The sequence below is a fragment of the Aegilops tauschii genome, chromosome 6 (assembly GCF_002575655.3).
Source record: "Aegilops tauschii subsp. strangulata cultivar AL8/78 chromosome 6, Aet v6.0, whole genome shotgun sequence".
NCBI lineage: Eukaryota > Viridiplantae > Streptophyta > Magnoliopsida > Poales > Poaceae > Aegilops > Aegilops tauschii.
Window position 1 is genome coordinate 95,442,619 of NC_053040.3, and position 23,113 is coordinate 95,465,731.

A 23,113-nucleotide genomic window follows, 5' to 3' on the forward strand; every position below is an offset into this window, starting at 1 on the left:
GCGGCTACGCCTTAGGCGGAGGAGACTGCAAGGAAGACGCGGTGCACCGGCGGCGGCGCCTTAGGCGGAGGAGACTGCGAGGAAGACGCGGTGCACCGACGGCAGTGCCTGGGCGGAGGAGACCGCGAGGAAGACGACATCATGGAAAGGGGCTTCGTGCGTAAAAGAGACGGTTTCCGATATAGGTACTACGCCGGATCTGATACCCCTGTTAACATATTACGGGCTCATTCGATTTGGAGGATTTCATGACGTAGGAATTAGGACTAGTATAGGAATTTTATAGAATGGCACTTGCCATCCTAAAAAATTGACTCGCCTCGTTCCTACGCGTAAGATGAGTTTTGAGTGGAATGTGTAATTTTCTTTAAAAACACAGGAAATGAATAGTATTCCTATGAAACTCCTGTAAACATTTCCTACAAACCGAACGGATCTATAGAAAATTTTCCTTCGGGATCCTTATTCCTGTGTGTTTCCTATGAAAATCCTCCAAACCAAATAGGCGTTACGTCTCTACCGAACCAAACACATTTGAACGGGATGTGATACCAGCGTAATGAGGTCACGTTACAAAATCCCAAAACAAACACATCCAGTGTTTAGGGGATTTTTTTTATTAAGATGTTTTGGAGGAAAATCTTTTCAGCGAAACATTTAAACCGGGTTGGTCTCGGGCTGGTATTTTCCTGGGTCATACAGCCCGAACTGGAATGAATTTGGGCCGCGCAAAGTTCGCGCCGCACTCGGCCCAGCCCGCTTAGGCCATCCTAACCCGGCCGCAGGCCGCAGTCTCTCTCCCCAACGCCTCTCTCTCCTTCCCCAAATCGCCACCGCCGCCCACTCCCAGCACCGGCAGCCTCCGGCGATCTCCCGCGCCGCCGCATACCAGCGCCTCTCCGCCTCGCCTCTCTCCTCAAGCCCCCCTGCCGCCTCGAAATCCTCCAAGCCGACACCCTTCTCCCCAACCTTCCACGGCGGCGGCGGCGGCGTGATTTGGTCGGAGCCCCAGCGTCTAGTAGCAGAAGCTCCGCCTCGAACGGGAAAGGTCTCAGCCGCACGGTGGAAGCAGGGCTTCCGCTTCGTTCCCGACGGCACAGCCCCCTAAATCCTGCGCCTAAACCTTCCAAATCTCGAGTGGGCCTAGAGTTTGTTCGGAGTGTCACTTGCCGCTTCCCTAATCTGCCGGAGGCGGCGGCGGTAGGAATGTCGGACGAAGATGGCGACCCCGACTGGCTTACTGCCTTCAAGGTATCCATCTCACCTTCCCTACTCAAACTTCTGCTTCAAATCCTCCCCGTGAAGACGGCGACTCCGACTGGCTTACTGCTGCGAATGAGTATTTTCTCTTTCGGGGGAACAGCCTGCACGTAGATTTGTTGTAATAGAATATATTTATGGGTTGGGTTCGTACGCGGATTAGCGCCACTTTGCTGCTTACTGTGTTGATGTATGTGCCCGTTGCTTCGGAGCAGATTTGAGTTAGGAATTGAGCCCCACAGCAAATCCTTAGAACAGGTTGTGCTGTGTTGCAGACGGCCACCATTTCTAGCATATGTTACTCTCCTCTTCAGTGGCGGAGCTTGAAAGAAATCTTTGGAGGGGCGAAGCTATAAAAAACAAATACTAAATCATACGAATACAACAAGTTAGAAAGTTAGATATTGCAAATATCAAGTAAAGATAATTATATTGATCTTCTCCAGATTAGCTTGCAAAATACATTTATAATCAGTAGAGAATTCAGTTCACTACAAAGTGCTATTTAACATGGAGCATTCAGTTCACCACAGATCAGCTCCAGAACAAAAGAAACTATACCCAAAATACTATATAACCATCAATTGTTTTCCCCTTAAGCATCACTGCCTCCCTCGGTCCCTCTTAATCTGTAAGGTCTCAGTCGACTGAGACTTAACCAAGTCTCACTCAAGTGATATAGTATATGAGAAGAAAAAGAAAAAACTGAATAGAAATTTGTGTACGAATCTTAATGCAAGATCAATGGAATATAACATCGACTGAGACATAACGAAGTCTAAGTCGACTGAGACGTAGCAAAACTGTTTCTGTTTCAGTACAAAATCCAATTGACAAAATCTAATTTACAAAATCAATGACCAGATGACCACTAATTTTTCTCTCACCAAAGGTTCCTCCACTAAGGTAACGAAGCTACAAAATCTGGGAGATGCAGAAAATTATACAGGGAGCTGCATCTCCAACAATGACAAGATGAAAAGACCACATCTAATTAGAATTTTCCTCCACTACAAAGCTACGGAGGTCACAATATTTCAACTTCCCAAAATTTCCATAGGGGAAAGGTTGAGAGAGATACAGAGAGGGCAGTCTGCTCACACGGCTTACTGAGGCACTGCGCAACGTCGACGGAGCCTGATGCTGTAGCGGACAGCCGTAGCCGAGGCAGAAGTGGATCTGTGGATGAACCTGAGCGGAGGAGGAAGGAGCCGACCAATCCCAGGTCCGGCCACCCGCCAGCGGTCGCCCCCAGTCCCCCACGCCGGCAAGCCACGGCGCCGGCGGCCAAGCTCCCAGACGCCGGTGCCCCACCCCCACGCTCAGCCGCCCGCAGTCTAGTTGGGAAAAAGGATTCTGGAGATGGAGTACTGGAGTACTGGAGTAGGTCGCCGCCTGGTCTCGGCCCCACGCTCAACCACGGCGGCAATGACCTACGGCTCAGCAGGCGGCTTGGATTCGTGCGTATCCAGGCTCCAGGCATCGTTGACTAGTCCTAGTATATGAGTTGGCCTGTGGGCTGTATGTAATACATAGGGGTATTTTAAAAAATTCATTTTCGCTGGGGGGGCGACCGCCCAGGTTCGCCCCCACGAAGCTCCGCCGTTGCTCCTCTTATCATGCCCTGTCGCCAATTCATGTAACTAGTGCTATCTTTCATCTTGGTGGCAGTGGGCTTTGGCGAAAGCCAGTGTGTTCTTCTTGATCTACTTTGGCTTTCCGTAATTGTGTCGGGTTCTTACCAAGACCACTGTTCTGTTTAAGTGGATTGCTCTTGTTTTGCAATTACATTGTTGTTAATTAGTTACGGCTACACACATATGAATGGCACTTCTCTTTTGGATACAGGCACCAAGTACTGCACCGGTGATGCTTTCTTCTGATTCCGATCGTTCTCGTGGAAATAGCCCTACAAGAACTGGTGCATCTGAACAAGAAGAAAAGGTACCTTATCTTTAGGCTTTTCTAACTTGTTTGGTTGGTGTTGAGGATCAGTAGCTATAACTTCAATGCATGTACTAGGATTTTTGAGGGAACATGTACCAGTTGCAAGCTCCTGTTTTCATAACTTTATCGTTATTATCTATACCAAAATCTCTTTGTATAGGCTCCGAGGAAGAAGTTGATGCTCTCATCTGATTCTGAAGCTTCTCCTGGAAACAGCCCTTCAAGGGCTGGTGACGCTGATGAAGAAGAGGACTCACTTGCCAATACCAGGAAAAAAGATGATCAGCAATCTAAGGGTAAAAAAACAAAGGTTGATGTAAGAAAAGTTCCTGCGAAAAGAGATGGTAAGACTAATGAGAAGGCTCCCATTCTAGTTAGTGACTTAGAATATTCCAGACTTCCAGTGACGTGTAATTACTGTTTCATGGTCAAACAAACCTAGATACCTTGGAACAACCCGAAGATGAAGCTAATGAGGAAAAAATGCAGGACAAGCTTGCGGATAATTCTGTAAGATACCCCCCCCCCCCCTGCCTCCCCTTGCACGCCTTCCTATCTGTTTAACTTCATAACACTGATTATGCGTTAAATTGTACTTGTCAAGCTCCAGCTGATTCCTACCAAGTGTTGTGGTATTCTGTGCTGTGGTTTGTTTTTTCTGTAAATAGTTATAGACCTCAGTTTTTTTACAGAATATACATTCTGAATTTCAGGTCTCCCAGAGGTTGCCATTGACCATTGCTGATAAAGTTCAACGTTCAAAGGTATGATAAGTTCTAATGGCCGCACTAGTACTGCTTAATTGCAAAGATTTTTCATCATAAAAAGTTCAATGTCTGCAACCAGCAGTCTGAAGTACCATGAACATCCATCTTGTTATGTGGCTTGTATTTTCTTTGTGAGAAAGCTGTCTAATTAGCATCCAGGGAATTAAAGAGAAACATATGTTACAATCAATAGAAGAGCAATCATGATTATGAGATTTCGCCAGACTTTGATGTTTCTTTATGCTACATGTACTTGTTCCCCGACAGGACGTACTAGGAGTTTGCGCAAGTACTGGTTATGAAAATTAGTTGTGAAAACAGACAAATATGTGTAATGTGTGTTAAATTGAAATATATCGACATCTTGCCTTTTGGAATATATGGATTGCCCGGAAGAGATTATTACACCTTCTCTAGAGTAGCGCATACCTTGACTTTGTTATTAGTACTCCCTCAAGCTTATAATCATCTTTTATTCTAGGCATTGGTTGAATGTGATGGTGACTCGATAGACTTGAGCGGAGATATTGGAGCTGTCGGCAGGATAGTAATTTCAAATGGTCCGACTGGAAATCATGATTTGTTACTGGACCTGAAAGGTACTGCCAGGTTACTTTCATTATTGTGTAAACATGTATGTACTTTATTTGATTTCCGTTTTTCATTAATTTTATCTGTATTAACAGATGAGTTATTTGAAAACTGCTTCTCCTTGCAATGTTCCAAACGATTAATATCTTCTTTCTTGTTGTGCTCATACAGGAACTGTGTACAAATCAACTATAGTGCCATCCAGGACATTTTGTGTGGTAAGTTACATCCAAATTTGAGTGCAGTTGTGCAGTTGTGCTTTTAGGTATGTTTCTTATTCCTCTGTGCATTCTCTTTTCTTTCAGGTCAGCGTGGGACAAACAGAAGCAAAGGTTTGTCGACCATAACATGAGTTCTATATGTGTATTTAACTTCTCCGTGGAACCAACACTTCTATCACCTAAAGCCCCATTTTCACTAGTAAATTTGACGATGTATTAGTTGCATTCTGTTTCAAAGGATGCAACTGCTTACTTTAATTCTCCTCTTCCTTTGTAGATTGAGGCTATCATGAATGACTTCATTCAGTTGGAACCTCACTCCAATTTATTTGAATCAGAGACTATGATGGAAGGTTAGTCTTTTGTCTTGCTGGGTTATCTGCTGTCAGTCGTAATCAACAGACAACAGTTTGTTGCTATTGAATTTCTTGTGTTAACATCTAAGTTCTTAACTATTTGGGAGAAGTCTTCATCCAAGCTATTTTTGCAATTATGGTCTTAGTGTGAAAGAACAGTCGATCTTCATGAAATTGTGTACCTATTGACCTATTGTTATGAGACATTGCCTGCTAAAAATAGTTGTTTTTCTCACAATCGGTATCCTCTATATAGGTACCCTTGATGGATTCACATTTGATTCAGATGGAGAGGGTGATAGGCTTCATGAACTTAACGCTTCTCAGAATGATCCAAACAATGAGAATGAAGATCAACCTAAGGGGAAAACCAAAAGGAAAGCAACCGTGAAGCCAGCGGTGTGGTTTCTTGCCTCTCTTTTTGTTGATCTGCAGTTTTTGAATTTCTTTGGACTGATCCATTGTATTCAGATACTTACATGTCCCTAGTGATGAACTGTTTATTACACACGTTAATGCAAAGCATGAACATTAGCGGTTACTTCAGCATATTTCCATGTAGTAACTTCTCAGACCCCATTTGTGCTTAGGAGCATAGCTGTGTTGTCTGGGTTTTAATTGCGTAACCAGGTACTTGACCATTGGAAGTGTTGCCTTGTGGAAATTATATACACTGCATCTTCTTTGCCAAAAAAAACAACTTTTGATGGACATTTAAGGACTTCCATTTTTTCAGTACTTGCTCATATCCTGTTGTCATGCCCTTTATTGCATTCAGCGTGATCGACTGTCTTCTTTCTTTGCTTGGCATTTCCATGCCATATATCGAGTTAGTTAAGACCATAGCGACACATCCAAAAGTTTTCTCGAGCTGTGTATCTCTGAAGCCTTGATGGCTGGTGAGCAGCTCTGCTAGAGCATTTTAGTCATTACCAAGCAAGTATCATGGAAGTATGAAAGACTACTATACTTTGTTACCACATTGCAATATTATCGAGTTTCTGATGGCAAACTTGAACTATTTTTGTGGTAATAGGCAAAGGGACAGAAGAAGGCAAAGGTTGCTAAGAAGGGAACAAGGAAAACCCAAACAACGAAGAGAGCGAAGAAGGCAAAGAAATAGTTACTTGCCGAAGAACTGGGGTATTCACTCTGAACTAGTTTCTGAAATAGTAAGGATGAGGATTCACTCTGCACTGACACAACGAAGCGATGCCCTATAACTGATCCAGGTTTGGATATAGGGTAGCTGTTGGTGAGCCCACATGTTACATGATCTGGGCTAATTTATTTATTTTTTGACTGAATTGGTGTACCATGTTGTACTTTTTTTAGGAAGACAAGGGGGAACACAGTGTTGTAATGCTAATACCATATACTGTGTACTGGTAGTTAGCCAATTCAGTATCGAGAAATCAAACACTTCATATTTGTTTGTAATAAGGAGATGTGCCTTGTTATGCATGTGCAGTGATTCCATTGTATTCAAGTGTAACATGCAGTTGTGTGATCAGAGCAGGGAAAATAGAATTCAGAATGTTTATAGTTTGCGAACGTCATTTCAGTGGACATATATGCTTTTGTGTTTTAAGATGCAATTGAATCGGCACACGTTTTGCTGACTGAAACTTGAACAAACATCGGTTGAGCCTTTTTGGCTGAATCAGATTTTGGAAGATATGCTCTCCAGAACCAGAACTAAACTTCAGAACTGGAAAAAAAAGAACGTGCACAGTTGCACAAACACATGACGGCAAAGATGTTGCCAAGACGGAGGGCAGTAGCGCGAGGATGCAGTTTTCAGTTGCCCGGGCGAAACTCCCACAGCTGAATTCAAAACGAACGGCAAATCTCCCCACCAAAGCAAACATTATTCCAAAACCTTTTGGGCGCTATACGAAATTTGGAGCGGCAGATCGACTGGTGCTATACGAAATTTGGAGCGGCAAACCTGCCTTCGCGATCGACTGCCCAAGCCCGTGGATGGATGAAATCCAGAGGAAATGAATGGCAAAACCACACCTAAAATGCTATTATAAGCAAAGCGACAACAAGGAAGGCCCTCCGCCCTCGTGAGAGTTTCTTGGCGCCAGATCTTCCGTTCTTTCTTCTGCCATGTACACTATGCAGCTATCCGTCCATAAATTGGTTGCGCAGCCCACCTCGACGTAGAATCTGGAAGCTGACTCCCAGGATTGCAAAAGGATGTACCGGAATGGGCACGAAATTGGAGCGGGGCATCCCATCGCCAAAACAACACAGATGGCGGGAACGCGAGGATGCAGTTATCAGTTGCCCGCCAAACTCACAAAACGGGTGGGAAATTTCGCCGCCAAAACGAAATTTCGTCCAATTTTTTTGGGCGCCATACAAAATTTGGAGCGGGAAAATGGACACAGATTTTCCTGTCATTTTTATAAACAAGTGCTACACCCTACACGAAATTGGAGCGGGAAATCCCATAGCCAAATATTTCAAACACGCGCCAAAGAAGTTGATTTCCACCTACCTCCGCAGCTGACCGCCCAAGCCCCTGGATGGACGAAATTCACAGGACAAACACACCCCTAAAGATCCAAATCTGAGCACAGCGACAACAAGGGCAAACGAACATAATATCAAAGCAACTCATCGTTCCATTGAATTCACAGATCAGAAGATACAACGACACGACAAGAACAGTGTGCTTCGAGCGGAAGCACACCCATACATCCATCCCGGCTACTCCGACCTATCTAGGCAATGGGTGCCTACGCCTTCTTGGGGGACTTGGCGGTCTTCTTGGGCGACTTGGGCTCCTTGGGGGACTTCTCGGCGGTCTTCTTGGGCAGCAGCACCGGGTTGATGTTGGGGATCACGCCGCCGTGGGCGATGGTGACGCCGGCGAGCAGCCTGCCGAGCTCCTGGTCGTTCCTGACGGCGAGCAGCAGGTGGCGGGGGATGATGCGGCTCTTCTTGTTGTCCTTGGCGGCGTTGCCCGCGAGCTCCAGCAGCTCGGCGGCGAGGTACTCGAGGACGGCCGCGAGGTAGACGGGAGCGCCGGAGCCGACGCGCTGGGCGTAGCGGCCCTTCTTGAGGAAGCGCCCGATGCGGCCGACGGGGAACTGGAGCCCGGCCTTGACGGACCGCGCCACGGACTTCTTCCTGGGGCCTCCGGCCTTGCGCCCGGCCGCGCCCTTCTTCGCCTTCCCGGCGGCTACGGTGGCTGAGGCGTCCATGGCGAGCTGCCGCGCTGGTGGGGGAGAGAGGATTCGGGAGGTGGAGAGATGTGCGAGGATTGCTTGACTGGAGATTGCCCGGTGGGTTGATGGAGGAGACGAGGGGCGGAGTATTTATTCAGGACGGGGAGGAGAAGGAAGAGGGGGGTGGGCCCGTCGATCCGCGTGAACGGGCAATGGGCGGCTGGATCGGCGGCTCGATGGACGGCTGTGATGCCAGGCAGCAGGAGAAACAGACATTTGACAGAGCTACGCACGACACGCACATGTTCGCATATTGACGTACTCCTAGATGCTACTACAACGATGGTCTATGTAATGGAAATGTTTAAAATCTGACAACCAGATTTACCATGTGAAAATAGATAAAAATGTCATATTTGCGTATAGGATTTGCCATGTTCTTATGGTGAAAATTGCCATGTAGCGTAAAAATCCGATGTACTTGAGGGTGTCATATTTTTAGCCCTAAAAATATGACTTCAAGTTTATATTGAAGTCCATGTGTAATTGGAATATGGTCAAATGGTAGTTTAACACAAGAGAAACTTAACTTCAACTTACGTGCTTAGCCGGACATAGGCCAATCAGATCTAATTTGGCTATTTTGTAGAAGAGAGAGGCGGCCAATGAGCGAGGCCACAAATCCCCACCTCCCGCCGGTGAGATCGTGGATCCTAGCCACCTTCGGTTGTCGATTTGTCGGTTGGATGAGGTGGGGATCCCGATCCTCAGCCACCAGCGCGTATATATGGTAGTTTTAGTTCTTGGCGGCATCAGTGTGGTGGAGGCTTCGACGCCGGCTTGGAATGATGGATATGACGCTCACCCTCCTCCCCGACGTGGCCATTGGTGGCGTTGGGTTGTGGGTGTTGTTGTTGCGGTTTCTAGGCCTGATCATCGGCGTCATCCAACGGAGGGGGTGGTGCAGTGCAGTGTTTTCTTCCTCCAGCTCCCCATCGGGCTGGTGATGTCCGGCCAAAAGAGACATCGTCGGGAGCTCACGAGTTAGGTTTCCCCCTCCTTGGTCTCGTCGCAGGTGGGGTTGGTCCTTCGTTGTTGGTGGTCGTTCTCGATGCCAATGGTATTTTGTGCTTCTTGGGTCTGTCTAGGGTCCCATCGACGATGGGCTCCCTCCTAGTGTGTTAGTCCTCTTGGACGGAAGATCAAATACTATAATATTAAGCTATTGTACATCAACTATAATAATTTGATCTGAAAAAATGAAATTATATGATGTATTTGGGTTGAGCCCAAACCAACCCACCATAAACCTAGCTAAAACATCGGCAACCAAAAGTGTATCCTTGAATTCAGTGCAGACACCTCATATCTGATTGAAGGGCAAAAACAACAAAAACAAGGAAGGCAATTAATAACCCATAGCTGGAGGGGATCAATTGTATCTTTTCGATAAGTAAGAGTGTCAAACTAACGAGAAGCTAAACGTATAATTTTGTATTCTATAAGTAAATGTAAACGCTATTGCTAGAGAGGATGTGAATGATGTCAAGTTTATTGCTCATAATACCTACAATCCCAACTGGAAAAATAATGGGTATGCTTCTAAATTGTCTTATCTTTATAATACTGGAGCACCTAACAATTTTAAATGGACTAGCAATGGTAATAGAAATATTTTAGAGGAAACTCTCAAAAAAAATATCGCTAGTCAAAGTGAGAAAAATGAAGTTTTTAGAAATATTTTGAAGAATCATGATAACTTAGTCAGTCAATTGAATTAAGAGGATAAAGCCACAAGTTGCTAAAATTGCACAGAATCAAACTTTGCTTATAGCCAAGTTTGCACGTAAACTGGAACCAAACCCAGTTGAAGATGTCAAGATGATGAGAAATGGTGAAGAAAATGAGGAAGAGCTTGATAAAAGCGATGTGCCAAGTATACATATACCATTGCAAACCTTGTGAAGATATACCCACCACAAACCTAGCCCTAAAAAAATGACTTTAGGTTTATATTGAAGTCCATGTGTAGTTGGAATATGATCAAATAGTAGTTTAACACAAGAGAAACTTAACTTCAAGTTAAGTACTTAGCCGGACATAGGCCAATTAGATCTAAATAAGTTGGCTATGTTGTGGAAGAGAGAGGCAGCCAATGAGGGAAGCCACAAATCCCTACCTCCCGCCGGTGAGGTCATGGATCCTAGCCACCTTCGGTTGTCTATTCGGCGGCTAGATGAAGGGGGGGTCCCGATCCTCGACCACTGACGCGTATATAGGGTAGTTTTAGTTCCTGGTGGCGTCGGTGTGGTGGAGGCTTCGACGCCAGCTTCAAATGATGGATATGCTGCCCACCCTCCTCCCCGACGTGGCCACTTGTGGCGTTGGGTTGTGGGTGGCGTTGTTGCAGTTTCTATGCCAGATCATCGGCGCCGTCCAACAGAGGGGTGGCGCAGTGCGGTGTTTTCTTCCTCTAGCTCCCTGTCCGTCTGGTGATGTTTGGCCAGAGGAGACATCGTCGGGAGCTCGCGAGTTAGGTTTCCCCCTCCTTAATCTCGTCGCAGGTGGGGTTGGTCCTTTGTTGCTGGTGGTCGTTCTTAATGCCAATGGTATTTTGTGCTTCTTAGGTCTGTGTAGGACGATCCCATCAACGGTGGCCTCCCTTCTGGTGTGCTAGTCCTCTGGGACAGAAGATCGAAGACTGTAATGTGAAGCTATTGTACATCAACCATAATAATTTGATCAGGAAAATATATGATGTATTTGGGTTGAGCCCAAACCAACCCACCCTAAACCTAGCTAAAACATCGGCAACCAAAAGTGTATCCTTGAATTCAGTGCAGACATCTTATATTCTAATTGAAGGGCAAAAACAACATAAACAAATAAGGCAATTAATAACCCATAAGTGGAGGGGGTCAATTGTAGCTTTTCGATAAGTAAGAGTATCATCTAACAAGGCGCTAAAGGTAGAATTTTGTACTCTATAAGTAAATGTAAACACTATTGCTAAAAAGGATGTGAATGGTGTCAATTTTATTGCTCGTAATAGCTACAGTCCCTACTGCAAAAAAATAATGGGTATGCTTCTAGATTGCCTTATCCTAATAATAGTGGAGCACCTAACAAATTTAAATAGACTAGCAATTGTAATGGAAAAACTTTAGAGGAAACTCTCAAATTTTAAATACTTTAGACTAGCAATGGTAATGGGAAAGCTTCGGGGAAGGACTAGAAGACCCATAAGGATGCCACAAGCCCACGTGGCGTGCCCCAGGAGGGTGGGAGTGTCACCTAAGCTTGTGGGGCCCTCATAGCTCCTTTCGGAGTGATTCCAATGCTGAAAATTATTATAGATCCAGAAACCTCCGGAAGTTAGCCTGGATGAGTTTTTTCGCCGCCACAAGCTTCTGTTTCGAAGCGATCTCGCCCGGAGCCCTGTTTCGGCACCCTAGTGGAGGAGGGAAGCCATCACTAGAGGCCATATTCATCATCCCCACTACCTCCATGACAAGGAGGGAGTAGTTCACCCTCAGGGCTGAGGGTACGTACCGATGCTATGTGTTCTCTCTCTCTCTCTCTCGTGGTCTTGATAGGGCATGATCTTGATGTATTATGAGCTTTTGTTAATATAGTTGGATTATATGGTGTTCTTCCCTCCCTATATTTGTTGTGATGAATTGAGTCTTGCTCTTTAAAGTTTCCTATGTTGGATTGAATACTTTGGATTTGAGATCACTTGATGTATGTATTGCTTGTGGGTACCTGGTGACAATGGGGTAATTTATCGAGACCACTTCACATATGTTTTGGTAATCAACTTACAGATTCCCGTGGCGACATTGGGGTAATCTAGGCATAAAGGTTGATACATGTTTTCATCATACTTTCCGATAGGAACTTTAGAGTGATTCTTTGTCGCACGTTGAGGGATTGTTATATGATTCAATTATGTAAGTATTGTTGATAGATTGCACTAGTGAAATTATGAACCCTGAACCTTGTTTATAAGCATCGAGACACCGTTTTTACACACTTTTGTTGCTTATTGTCTTGTTGTTTTTATTTATTAGGATTACAAAAATCTATATCTATTATCCATACCACACTTGTATCACCGTCTCTTTGCCGAACTAGTGCACCTATACTATTTACCATTGTATTGAGTGTGTTGGGGACACAAGAGATTTCTTATATTTGGTTGCATGGTTGTTTGATAGAGATCATGTTCATCCTACACCTCCCGCGGATTGATAAACTTTAGATCATCCACTACAGGAAATTCTAGTGTTGTCCTGCAAAACTCTGCGCTTGGAGGCCCACCAGAGTCTACATGAATAAAGTTGCGTTGTAGACATCAATGGCTTTGGGGTCTGATCTGACATCGATATTGGGGCGACGATGAGGAGCACCTCGAAAAAGGCTCAACATTTGCAGGCGCGTGTTTGAGAGCAAAACATGATACCCTACAAGAAAATTCCTCAATTAGAGGTCATCCAATAACCCGTTCATGAAAGAATATGAACTCGTGTCAGATTTGTTTCTGCGCAAAAAACATATTAAGAAACTGATGCACTCATCGGGCTCCTCCCGGAGTTTGAATTGCCGAATCAAGCTCAGATTTTGAGGGGTTGTCGAAAAGACAATTCCGCATGATCTGAACGGGTGGATTTTCCAAAGGAGGTTGAAGTTGGCCGCTGGCCTCCTTCTTCTGAACTCACGAAGATTTCTTTCCAGATCTTATAGGGTCTCAATATATCAGATATTGTCGGAGATTCCATTGTTGGATCACGATGAAATTTGACAGGGTTGTTGTAGACTGAATTCCACACAATCCCAACGAAGGGATCAACAAAACAATGCTCGAGGAGGCGGTACGACGAAAATGAATTTGCTGTCCAAATCATTCTACATGATCGCGCGAGGGCAATGATGACCTTGAGCCCCGGAGCTCCATGGACGAATTTCTATATGATCCGAGTTGAGATTGAAGTTGATGTCGATGAAGATTCCCATATGATCACCAACGATTCGACATGGGGCGTAGTTCTCCGCCTTGAATGAGGTGAACAGTCAAGTCAGCAACGAAGATGGTGGCGCCGAAGATGCAGATCCGTTCCGACGCGTCGATCGCGTCGAAACCGATCTAAACTTCCATCAAACCGCGATGATCACCTAGCAGGCCCTACATGGGTCACTGTTGATGTAGCAAAAGTTAATCTCGAGTTAGGGACCTTGAGATAGGCGTCTTGAACGATGGTAACGAGGACACATAATTTTACCCAAATTTGGACTCTCCAAGGAGATAATACCCTACATCCTGCTTATAGTTTATTGCGTTGTGTGGTGGAGTACAAAATTCATGTACCTACCAAGAGATTGTAATGTAATATGTTGTATCGACTAGCCCAACCTCGACTTGTATAAGATACCATATGCCTAGGATTATATGAGTCCTGGTCGGTTACGTTAGTGGAGAGGAGTCCTTCACAAATACGAAGTCATTGTCCTGTATGCTAAGGCTTCCTGTAGATCGCCATGCCCCCCCAAGTAGCCCAAAATGAAATCGACCCAGGGTCAGTCCGGCCCACCAGACCAGGAGTCCAATGGTGACAGACCCCCTACCCGGGACACCATCACACAGTAGTAGAGCATTTTTTCCCGCAAGCAAACAATTGCTAGTATTGGAAGCAAGACTTTGCTTCCTTCACCCTCTCTATGCAACTGTGCAAAAACCATTTTTTGGAGCATCTCTAGCATCAACCCTATAATAGGGCAGTTGCCTAAAAATATATTTTTCAAGCACTTGGAAGCAAAAAAACGCTACAATAGTTGCCTTAAATTGTAGCGTCAACAAGGAATGAAATTTTGAAAAAATATCATGAAATACAAAAGGAGTTCATCAATATGGAAAAAGTTCGTGAACACACAAAATTTCATTTTTTTATAAGTTCAGTTTTTTGAAAATTTCAGAAATCAAATGATCGCGGGTCAACAAGTGAACGACCGAGCGAGCGAGCAAAGAATCGAGCGAGCGAACTTGCGTGTCCGACCAATCGAGCGAGTGTTGGTGTAAATAGGCCATCCCAACTCACCATTTCTCACCAATTCCATGGCGAACCGCGGACGGGCAAATTGGGACCCCCTATATGGTGCGGTGTGTGCTAGGAGTCGTGCGAACGCGCATTGTCCCTTCCCTTGGCGTGCCAGTTTGGACCAACCCATTTGCGGTGCGGGACGCCCCTTGTTTTTTTTTTCGCTTTTACATTTACTTTTCCTTTTTAATTTTCTAATTTTGTTTTATTCTATGTTAAAATGATTCAGGATTTCAAAAAGGTTCTAAAATTTCAAAAAAAATATGAATCACGAAATGTCAAAAACAGTTCTTGGATTAAAAAATGTTTGTGATTTCAAAAGAATGAACATTTTTATTAGCATCTTTTAACAATGATGAACATTTTTTGTACTCAATGAACATATTTTGAATTTGTAGAACATTTTTTGAACTTGATGAACAAAATTTATATTCAAGAATATTTTTTTTAAAAGATAAACAAATCTTGAATTCTATGAACATTTTTTGAAATTGATGAACAAATTTCGAATTTGATATTTTTTAAATTTGATGCAAAATTTTTGAATTTTGTTGAACATTTTTTAAATCCAATGAACAAAAAATTGAAGTCGATGAACAATAAAATCTTCAAGAATTTGAAAAGAAAATTCGCAAAACAAGTGAAAAAGTAAAGAAGAAGAAATCTAAAAGAAAAATTAAAAAGGAAAAGAAAAATTAAAAGAAAAAATGAATGGAAAAAAGAAAAAGAAAGGAAAAAACCCGGAAAATGGGCCGGCCCAAACGAACGCCCAGCGCGCTAGGGGGCTGTGAGCCGACCTGCGCGCTGTATAGGATTCCCCGTGCAAATCGTCCGCCAAATTCCATGGCGAACCCCTTTCATCCCGCCGCTGGATTTCCTCCCGAATAGCCGAAAGCAGAAACCCGATCCCGTTCCCCGGACCCGCACAGAACAGAGAGGAGCTCGTCCCACGCGCCGCCACTCGATCCGCCGCTGACGTCCCTCCTCCGCCGCCGCGGCCACGGACGGAGGCTAGCCCGAGCAGCTACCGCACGTCCCTGCTCCGGTGCCCCCGCCGCCCCCCATTCGATCTCCCGGCGCGCGGACACCGGCGAGCTCCGAGGCGGCGGCGTAGCTGGCCTGAGCCCGAGCAGGAGCAACAACTCATCCCGCTGCCCTCGCCCAAGCCGTTGGCCGTGAGCCCAGCCTCCTCCTCGTCCTGGAAAGGTGAGGCTCACCTCTCTGTTCCTTCTGCGCCCCCTCTCAGATTGGTTTGGTGATTGCCATAGAAATTTCTCCGTGACGCGCTAGTGCTGCAGTGCTTCTGACTCGTGCCAGTAGTGGTAGCTGCGCTGGATCGTTGATTACTTCTAGATGTAGGATTCATGTCCTGAAAAAGACGTCTTCTTATTGGTTGTTGGCTGAATCAGGCGAATTAAGAAAACATGGTCAAGTGAACACCAGAACCATGTCAGCAAAGAGTATGGCAATGGCCATTCATTCTTTAGAAAAAAAAAGGATATCTACTACCAGTTGTTGTTGGTCTCTATTACTTGCACAATGTTGGATTTCTGCGCTATATCAAAATCTAGTCATCTCCAGTGCATCCTTGAGTCGTGAGGATGATGACTTCTTGTCTTTGCAAATTTAGAATGATATTGCCTGAGACTATCATATGAGTATGCATTTTGCTGCTGTTTTAGTTTGTTCATGGTAAGATTTGAAACGTCGATGAGTTAATTTGAGAGCCACATTATATTCTTCAAGAGTTGCAGTTTATATTTTTGGCATTTACTTGTTCTATACTACACTGCTGGATTATTTAAACTCCTGTTTTTACTCAATTTCATCTTCTTTGGGGTAGTCAGCTTTAGCTCGAATCGTCGTGTAAAATATTCAGATGTAAAAGATCTAGTTGCTTTGTCAGTGTAGATCCCTTTTGTGTGTCAAAAATATTTGATAGTCGAAGAAGGCCATATTTTTAGGACAATTTGAATTTGATACGTGGATTTGAAGTTTAATTTGATATGTGGTGATCTTGCAAAGTTTAAATTCTCCATAGTTCATGTTTTGTTTCAATATGTATGCAATTGTGGAGAAGAAAGATGTGGTTGGGTGCCCTATTTTAGGGCAGCTGTTGGAGAAGAAAAATTTCTGGTGCCCTAAAACTGTTTTTCAGTCCCCAATTTTAGGACAGCTGTTGGAGATGCTTTAGGCGCCTGTGTTAGCACCTGGGTTGTACATGCCCTAACCCCCCCCCCCCCCCCCCCCCCAACATGCTTAATTAATTCTGCGCTTCTTCTTTGTTGCAACGTGCAACAGCAGAATCTCCAAGGAGCTACCAACAGCCATCGCTGAAGCTAGTCGACACCTCAACAACAGTAAAGCTTGGATAAATTATTAAACAAGATCTAGGTCCTCTTTGTCCCGAAGCAAGCAAACAAACAAACAATGGGCTCATTCTTGCTTACTTGATCGACATGGTTTGCTCTGGATTTGGTTGGCCACTTGCTTCCTCTCCTATGCTTTCTCTTCTGCAAGGCGTGGTGGGAAAGCGAAACAACACAACCAGATGTTCATTAATCATGTTAATGCAGTTTTGCAAAAGCACCACTGCAAGGTTCTTGACCAGTTTGAGATTAAATTCATATCTGAGAGCAAACTTGTCAACCATCTCAATAGTTGGATTAGTTTTGCTATGTTAGCCCACACAAAGAATTTAGCTTTTGATTTTTCGAGACACGGGATCACTACATGTTCCCATTTGAACGTTTAAGCAACAAAATCGTTTTCTGTCTAAGTGTCTACTTAGCTTTGTGTGTTTCAAATTGCCTCCTGCCCAGTTCATAGGTTTGGGGTTTCCCAAACCTATGATAACTCTATCTCCATTTACTGAACACCAAGGTCTGGGCCATCCTCAGTGCACTCCGCAACCACGGCGTCAACCTCCACAAAGACGACGACCATAGGCGGCATGTCATCAGTGTGTCTCTTGAACACTGCCTCCGTGCACTAAATCTGTGTGTGTGCTCTGTGATTTGCAATATGTAGGAGGCTGGTAATAAAGTGCAGAAATTTTGAGTGCTTTGATTGTGACATGATGTTCAATGTTGTCTCACTGTCCTAGTTCTCAGCTCCCAGCTTGGTTCATACTTATCAAGTCTGAACCAGTGAACATCTACAGAGGAAACTGATACATTTAGTTTGATTTGTTGCAAGGTCACTTCTAAAACTTAACTTGTATCTAAACAGGGGCAACCCTGCAGTATTTCTGAATCATAATTCAGTAAAATGAAATGAAATCTATCCAAAAGATCAAGCGGGGTCACTGCTGTAGTGGCATGGAAATTTACACTCCATGTCTTGTTGACACTTCAAACAACAATGCAATAATATCGGTCTTCAGACATGCATTTGAAAACTTAAACGAAGTTTTGATTTGCAGAGACAGGAGGGACCAGAGGAGTGCGTCACCGTTGCTGCCAATTTCGCATCCGTAGCTACTTCAGTTTTGAGTGCCACCTATTGCCTGATTATTATTGAATCAGTTGCGGGCTCGAGGGAAAAGATCAATGTGCTGCTCCTGTTTAGCGATAAACCAGATCAATTAATATCCATTATTCAATCTCTGTAAATCTCACATCAAAACAGCGACTTTGCAGCTATAACTGCACTAGAATATTAAGGTGTAGGAGAAATGATTCAGAACTGAGTTCCTCTGACTTTTGTATAGGTTAATAAGTTGCATGTCTTCTCTCTCTATGTTTATGTTTATCATGTCCTTTGAAATTGCAGGAATTAGTTTTCTTTTCAATCCATGTGCATATTTACTGCCTGCAATGCATGACCTCTTGTCTAGTCGGCAGCATGTATTTCTAATTCAAACTTTGGCATTCTCAGCAGACTCACACCTTGATCTTCACCACCCAACTGTAGGTCCTGCACAAGCGTGCTCAAGGGACTGTTCACTAGTTGTGGAAGAGCCGGTTAAGGAGAGGGAGATCCGTTTTGTGGCTCGGCTCACACCAACGCACACCCCCTCCAGGTTTCCCCTGCGCCTCCGGTGACCGCTTCTTCTTCGACTCCGGCATAGGTAGGCCACTCGGTTTCTCTCCTTTGCTTCGTCTCATGCTTTGTGTGCCAATAGCCATCAAGCCGTTGTAAATTTTATCCTGGGTTTTGGGTTGTGCTGATGGTATGTGATGCCAACATTTGTACTTCTCGTCACCGTTTTAGTGGATTTATCCCTTAAGTGCTAATTTAGCTATGATTTTATCTACTAGCCGGAGGAGCAGTAGGAGGAGTGTCGGCAACCCGATGGCGTCCGGCTTCGGGTTCCCGATACTGTCACCAGCGGAGATCGCGGAGCAGCTGTTCCAGTACGGGATCGCCCCCGTCGCCAACCTCCGCCCCGAGAACATCGCCAGCCCGCAGCCTGACCTGCTCCCTGGCGTCCTCGCCCGCTTCTTCAACTCCTTCGTTGATGCCCCCGGGTAACAAAAGAAGCATGCCGCCTCCCCCTCCCCCCCCTCGCTCCCTCGCTTGCTCGCTCACCGGGCTGGATTTCGCAGGGACGGCGAGGACGGGCTGCTAGGGTTCAGCGATCTGGAGGTGCTGGACAACCCGGAGCACCACATGGAGGCCATCCGGGTGCTACGCCTCTACAACAAGTCGCAGGCCTTCCTCGACTCCATCCAGTTCAAGGACTTCACGCTCGCCGACTTCACCCGCCCCACCCCGCGCCGCGTCGTCGAGGTCCTCAGCGCCCTCATCAACTTCCTCTTCTACAGGGAGGAGAAGGTCACCCTCCTGCAGCCCATCGTCAGCGAGACCCCCGACTACCACGAGCGCACTCTGGAGCTCAAGGCCAGGATGGCCCAGGTCTTCGCTGTTCACAGTTTCCACAGCTAATCTGTTCGTGGAAATGCCCACAGGCTGATCGGAGATTCTTAGAGTTGCATTCATGTTTCTCTTGTGCAGCTTCAGAAGGAGATCGCGGATCATGAGCTCGCAGAGCAGATGGAGGAGCCCATGGCCCAGCAGCTGGAAGCGGACGTCAATGCTCTGCAGCAGAAAGTTCAGGTTTACAACAAGCAGCAACTGGCCCTGCGAGCAAAGGCCGCAGTCATCAATGACAAGAAAGAGGAGATTCACAGGAAGGTGTGCTGATTCCTACCTTGTGTCTTCTGTATTGTCGCTCTCCATCCAAAAAACTAATTATTTTCTGTGGATTTCTGGCATCATGAGTTGCAAATAAAGTATAGTCCCTACTGAGAGCCAAGCATGCTATATGGTCTAGGAGTTTCTGATCAAAATACATCACACGTTGCCACATCAGGTCGAATATAAACAGCCTTGTGTGGTTGTGGTGCAATCTATTCAGCCTTGTGTCTTTGGCGTGGCTTCGATCCTGGTCTTCTAGATCAAGGCTAGAGCTAATTGGTCAAAAACGTCGCCTCCAAGTATGTCCTAGATGAATCTCGAGCTGGTTTTGATGCCAATAAACCCGGATCTCCCATAGGATCCTTTTTGAAACCTGAAAGCAGGAGATCCGCCATATCAAACTAAATAGGAGTTTAAAGTATCTTGAAAAAGTATGAGCCTTAATCACAACAAGGTGCATTATCTGCGATTGGTTATTGTAACATTAAGTAGTACTATATTTAATTACAGTGCCATAGATTTTATTAGACCAGGAGCTATTGGTCCTAACACATCTCCCGCTCCATCTTGACTTTGATAAGCCATAAGCTCCTTCGTAGATTAGAAATGCTCCAGCCCACAGCCCCACATAGGACAGGCTATCTACAATTTGCCATCTGCAAAGTGAACTGTGTGCACATTGTCTTTAATACATCAGCCATTTACTCTTGAGTCCTGACATCTGCTCGTCACCAATTGTTATTCGGCTATACTTTGTGAATGAGAATATTGAACATCTGATATATTGCTCTCGCTAACTTAAGCTGATAGTTTGATATTCTGCACAAAAAGCAACAGCTCGCTGCATAATGTTATAATTTGCTGCATTTATGTTTCCTGCTGCAGATAACCCAGGCTGATTTTGAGTTGACTAAACATGCCCAAGAAAACTCCAGATTGATGTCCAAATTAGTAAAGTCCCCAGAAAAAGTTCAGGTGAGACCTCTTCAATTTTATTTTATTTGTAGCAACAGGTTAGGTTCCAAATTTGGTAGGTGCTATTTGTCCGATGACCTGATGTTGTTGTGAATTAGTGACTATACGAGGAATTACCTATACTTGGACTTGTAATCTGGCTAGTACTAGGTGACTGCATATCTGCATATGTTTGGCTCAATATCAAGCCTACCAGATGTACGGCCTGGTTAACCTGTGATTTACTGAATACAATTTGGACTCATAAAGGCATTATCATTATAAGAGATCTGTATAAGCTTGCATACCTGACTCTGGATTTTATTTCCTATTAAAGAGGGCCTTGGAAGAGAAGAAATCAGCCCGTGCTAAGTTGAAAGAGTCTGAGAAAATAGCAATGCAAAATGATCAAGAGAAATCTGCCGCTTTGGAGATACGCAATAAGGTATTCCAATTCCACTTTTCATCAGAACATGCCAATTCTAGAAGGTGTTTTGCTTATGAACATTGACCACGACAACTGATTTCAGACTCTCTTCCTTGGAATTTGATAAAGAAACGATTTGCTACATGTGTTTCCCAGGACAATTTAGTTTCCTCGTATGATATTATCTCTTTGATATTTTGGATTATCCGTTTGGTACAGCTGGTGCCTGGTGGTGCTACTTTGTATCAGAGTGGCACTTACTGCTGCTCCTAGTTGTGCTTAACCAGTAGATACCCCTGTAATCCCGTTCTAAACTATCTCCATCTCGCAGGCTCATGAAAAACTGACGAAGCAACACTCTAAAATCCAGGATGTACATGAACAGGTAAGAACAGCTAATGCATGATTGAATTCCATAGCTGGATTGATTGAATGACGAGACTGGTCTAACTCTTTTACTTTCTGTTGCTGCTAGCTTGTTGCTGCTAAAACAGTTGAAAAGGAAGTTAAAGCTCGCAAAGCGAAGCTTAATGATGAAAGTGTATCAGTTATGTCATTTGACGCACAGATTGTTGATTGGCAAGGAAAAGGTTATCTTTGTAGTTTCTAAATTATATTTTGTTAGTACTGCTCAAGTATTTTATGTTGCTCCCTTTCTGAGAGTTATTATTTCCCTCACATTTTTGCATTAATCCCTTCCAACCAGTACATGAAATGGAGGAGCGTCTCAAGGGGAAAGTCAAAGAAAGGAATCAAATAATAGCAGATGAAAATCAGAAGCTGGGTGCTTTGAGCTCCGAGATTGAGGGTAAACTGCAGTGCCTTGAACCTAGAGAAAAGAAAGTAGAGGCAACGATCGCTAAGGTGATGTTTTTTATTCTGAATATATTGCTTGTTCGAACTTAAAATCATTTCAAAATGGGAATATCATTAAATTTGGTGATTCTTGTGAGGCCTTATTAGCATTTATTGTCGCTGTTTGTGCAGAAACAAATACTAGCTGTCCATCTCTTTGACTGTTAAACACTGCAGATTTAGTGACTTTTTTTCGTCAACTATATCATTTATGCCTGAAAATAACTGACATATTGCATTCCTTTATGTCACCACATAGGCTTCAAATTTGTGTTCGGAAGCTGCTTCAGCAAGGACTGCTGCCACAGCAGAACAGCAGAAAATTCGTGCAAAATTCAACAACATTGTGAAGGCGGTAGGTCTGAGTTAGAAGACTGCTTCGTAAAATCATCAATAAAGCATGCATCTTTTCAAAAATATATCTATACGTACTAAATATATTAATTCTTTGTGTAGTTCAACACCTACATGGATAGCGTCGACCCTTTCCTCGAGCGAGTTGAGGAGGTTGGCAGGTTAGATCACCGAGCTTTTGGGGCCTTCTAAATACCTTGTGCACTGAATCAAAGTGCATGACCTGTGACCAGAAGCCAGACTGAATATAGTCCAAGTCGATCTGTACCTGCTTCACAATATAGACTTGCAGCCAGAGAATTTCATATGAGATGATTCGTTTTGCTGTTTCCGAATGTGCAGGCAATCGGCAGGGGAAGGCGCCTCTGCCCCTGATCAATCTGCCGCCGTCACAACAAAAACCACACCGAGAGCCAGCGCAATGAGCAAGAAGTCGAGGGCTAGGAAAAGGACATGAGCTGTGCTTCTTGCCAACCCAGTACTCCCTTCGTCTCGGTGCATAGGGCATGCACGTAGTTCTAGGGTGAATTTGACTAGCTAAAAATGTGATATATCTCATCAAAAGCATATCATTGGATACATATATGAATGTAGTTTCTAAATATATATTTTTGTTACATATAATACATATTAGCTGGTTAAATTGATGACCTAGAACTACGCACTTGCCCTATGCACCCGGATGGAGGGAGTACATATCTTTGTTTATGTGTGTGCATGATGCTGTAGTAGTGCCTCCAGCTGCTATTCATGTGCTGAATTATGTATGCGCTGGTTGGTTCGGATCGGGGCTAGTTATTGATTGAGGTGACCGAATGCTACGTGCTGATGTTATCTTCTATGTAAATATACACCACATTTTTGGCACTTCCATTTTCGCTTCGGTTGTGACTTGTCATCAGATACGATTACCTTGTTGTCTTTACTGATGCAATGGGAACCGGACACTCTTCTTTCGTTGA

General features: G+C 44.4%; 3 protein-coding genes across 6 annotated transcripts; 2 read left to right on the forward strand and 1 right to left on the reverse strand.

Annotated features, from left to right (window-relative positions):
• The first annotated feature begins 809 nt into the window (after positions 1 to 809).
• LOC109741257 (uncharacterized) lies at positions 810 to 6,626 on the forward strand. Its single transcript, XM_020300333.4, has 11 exons — positions 810 to 1,251; positions 3,109 to 3,204; positions 3,368 to 3,551; positions 3,650 to 3,717; positions 3,921 to 3,971; positions 4,456 to 4,573; positions 4,737 to 4,783; positions 4,871 to 4,897; positions 5,064 to 5,139; positions 5,399 to 5,541; positions 6,179 to 6,626. The coding sequence occupies exons 1-11, from the start codon at positions 1,207 to 1,209 to the stop codon at positions 6,263 to 6,265; spliced, it is 942 nt and encodes a 313-aa protein (XP_020155922.1). The 5' UTR covers positions 810 to 1,206; the 3' UTR covers positions 6,266 to 6,626.
• Positions 6,627 to 7,755: 1,129 nt separating this feature from the next.
• On the reverse strand, positions 7,756 to 8,463 carry LOC109741258 (histone H2A). The gene has a single exon (XM_020300334.4). The coding sequence runs from the start codon at positions 8,358 to 8,360 to the stop codon at positions 7,893 to 7,895; it is 468 nt and encodes a 155-aa protein (XP_020155923.1). The 5' UTR covers positions 8,361 to 8,463; the 3' UTR covers positions 7,756 to 7,892.
• A 6,842-nt stretch (positions 8,464 to 15,305) lies between these two features.
• LOC109741259 (kinetochore protein NUF2 homolog) lies at positions 15,306 to 23,034 on the forward strand. Of its 4 annotated transcripts, none has more exons than XM_073501090.1 (13): positions 15,306 to 15,625; positions 18,299 to 18,491; positions 18,682 to 18,891; positions 18,970 to 19,279; positions 19,379 to 19,558; positions 20,447 to 20,536; positions 20,853 to 20,960; positions 21,274 to 21,327; positions 21,418 to 21,532; positions 21,649 to 21,806; positions 22,057 to 22,152; positions 22,254 to 22,312; positions 22,494 to 23,034. In XM_073501090.1, the coding sequence occupies exons 3-13, from the start codon at positions 18,716 to 18,718 to the stop codon at positions 22,606 to 22,608; spliced, it is 1,461 nt and encodes a 486-aa protein (XP_073357191.1). In that variant the 5' UTR covers positions 15,306 to 15,625; positions 18,299 to 18,491; positions 18,682 to 18,715; the 3' UTR covers positions 22,609 to 23,034. The 4 variants fall into 4 exon arrangements, with proteins under 4 accessions (XP_073357191.1, XP_020155924.1, XP_040247961.1 ...); XM_020300335.4 differs by having other exon boundaries at positions 18,335 to 18,491; XM_040392027.3 differs by having other exon boundaries at positions 15,310 to 15,625; positions 18,335 to 18,491; positions 22,057 to 22,156; positions 22,494 to 22,811.
• Positions 23,035 to 23,113: the final 79 nt, after the last annotated feature.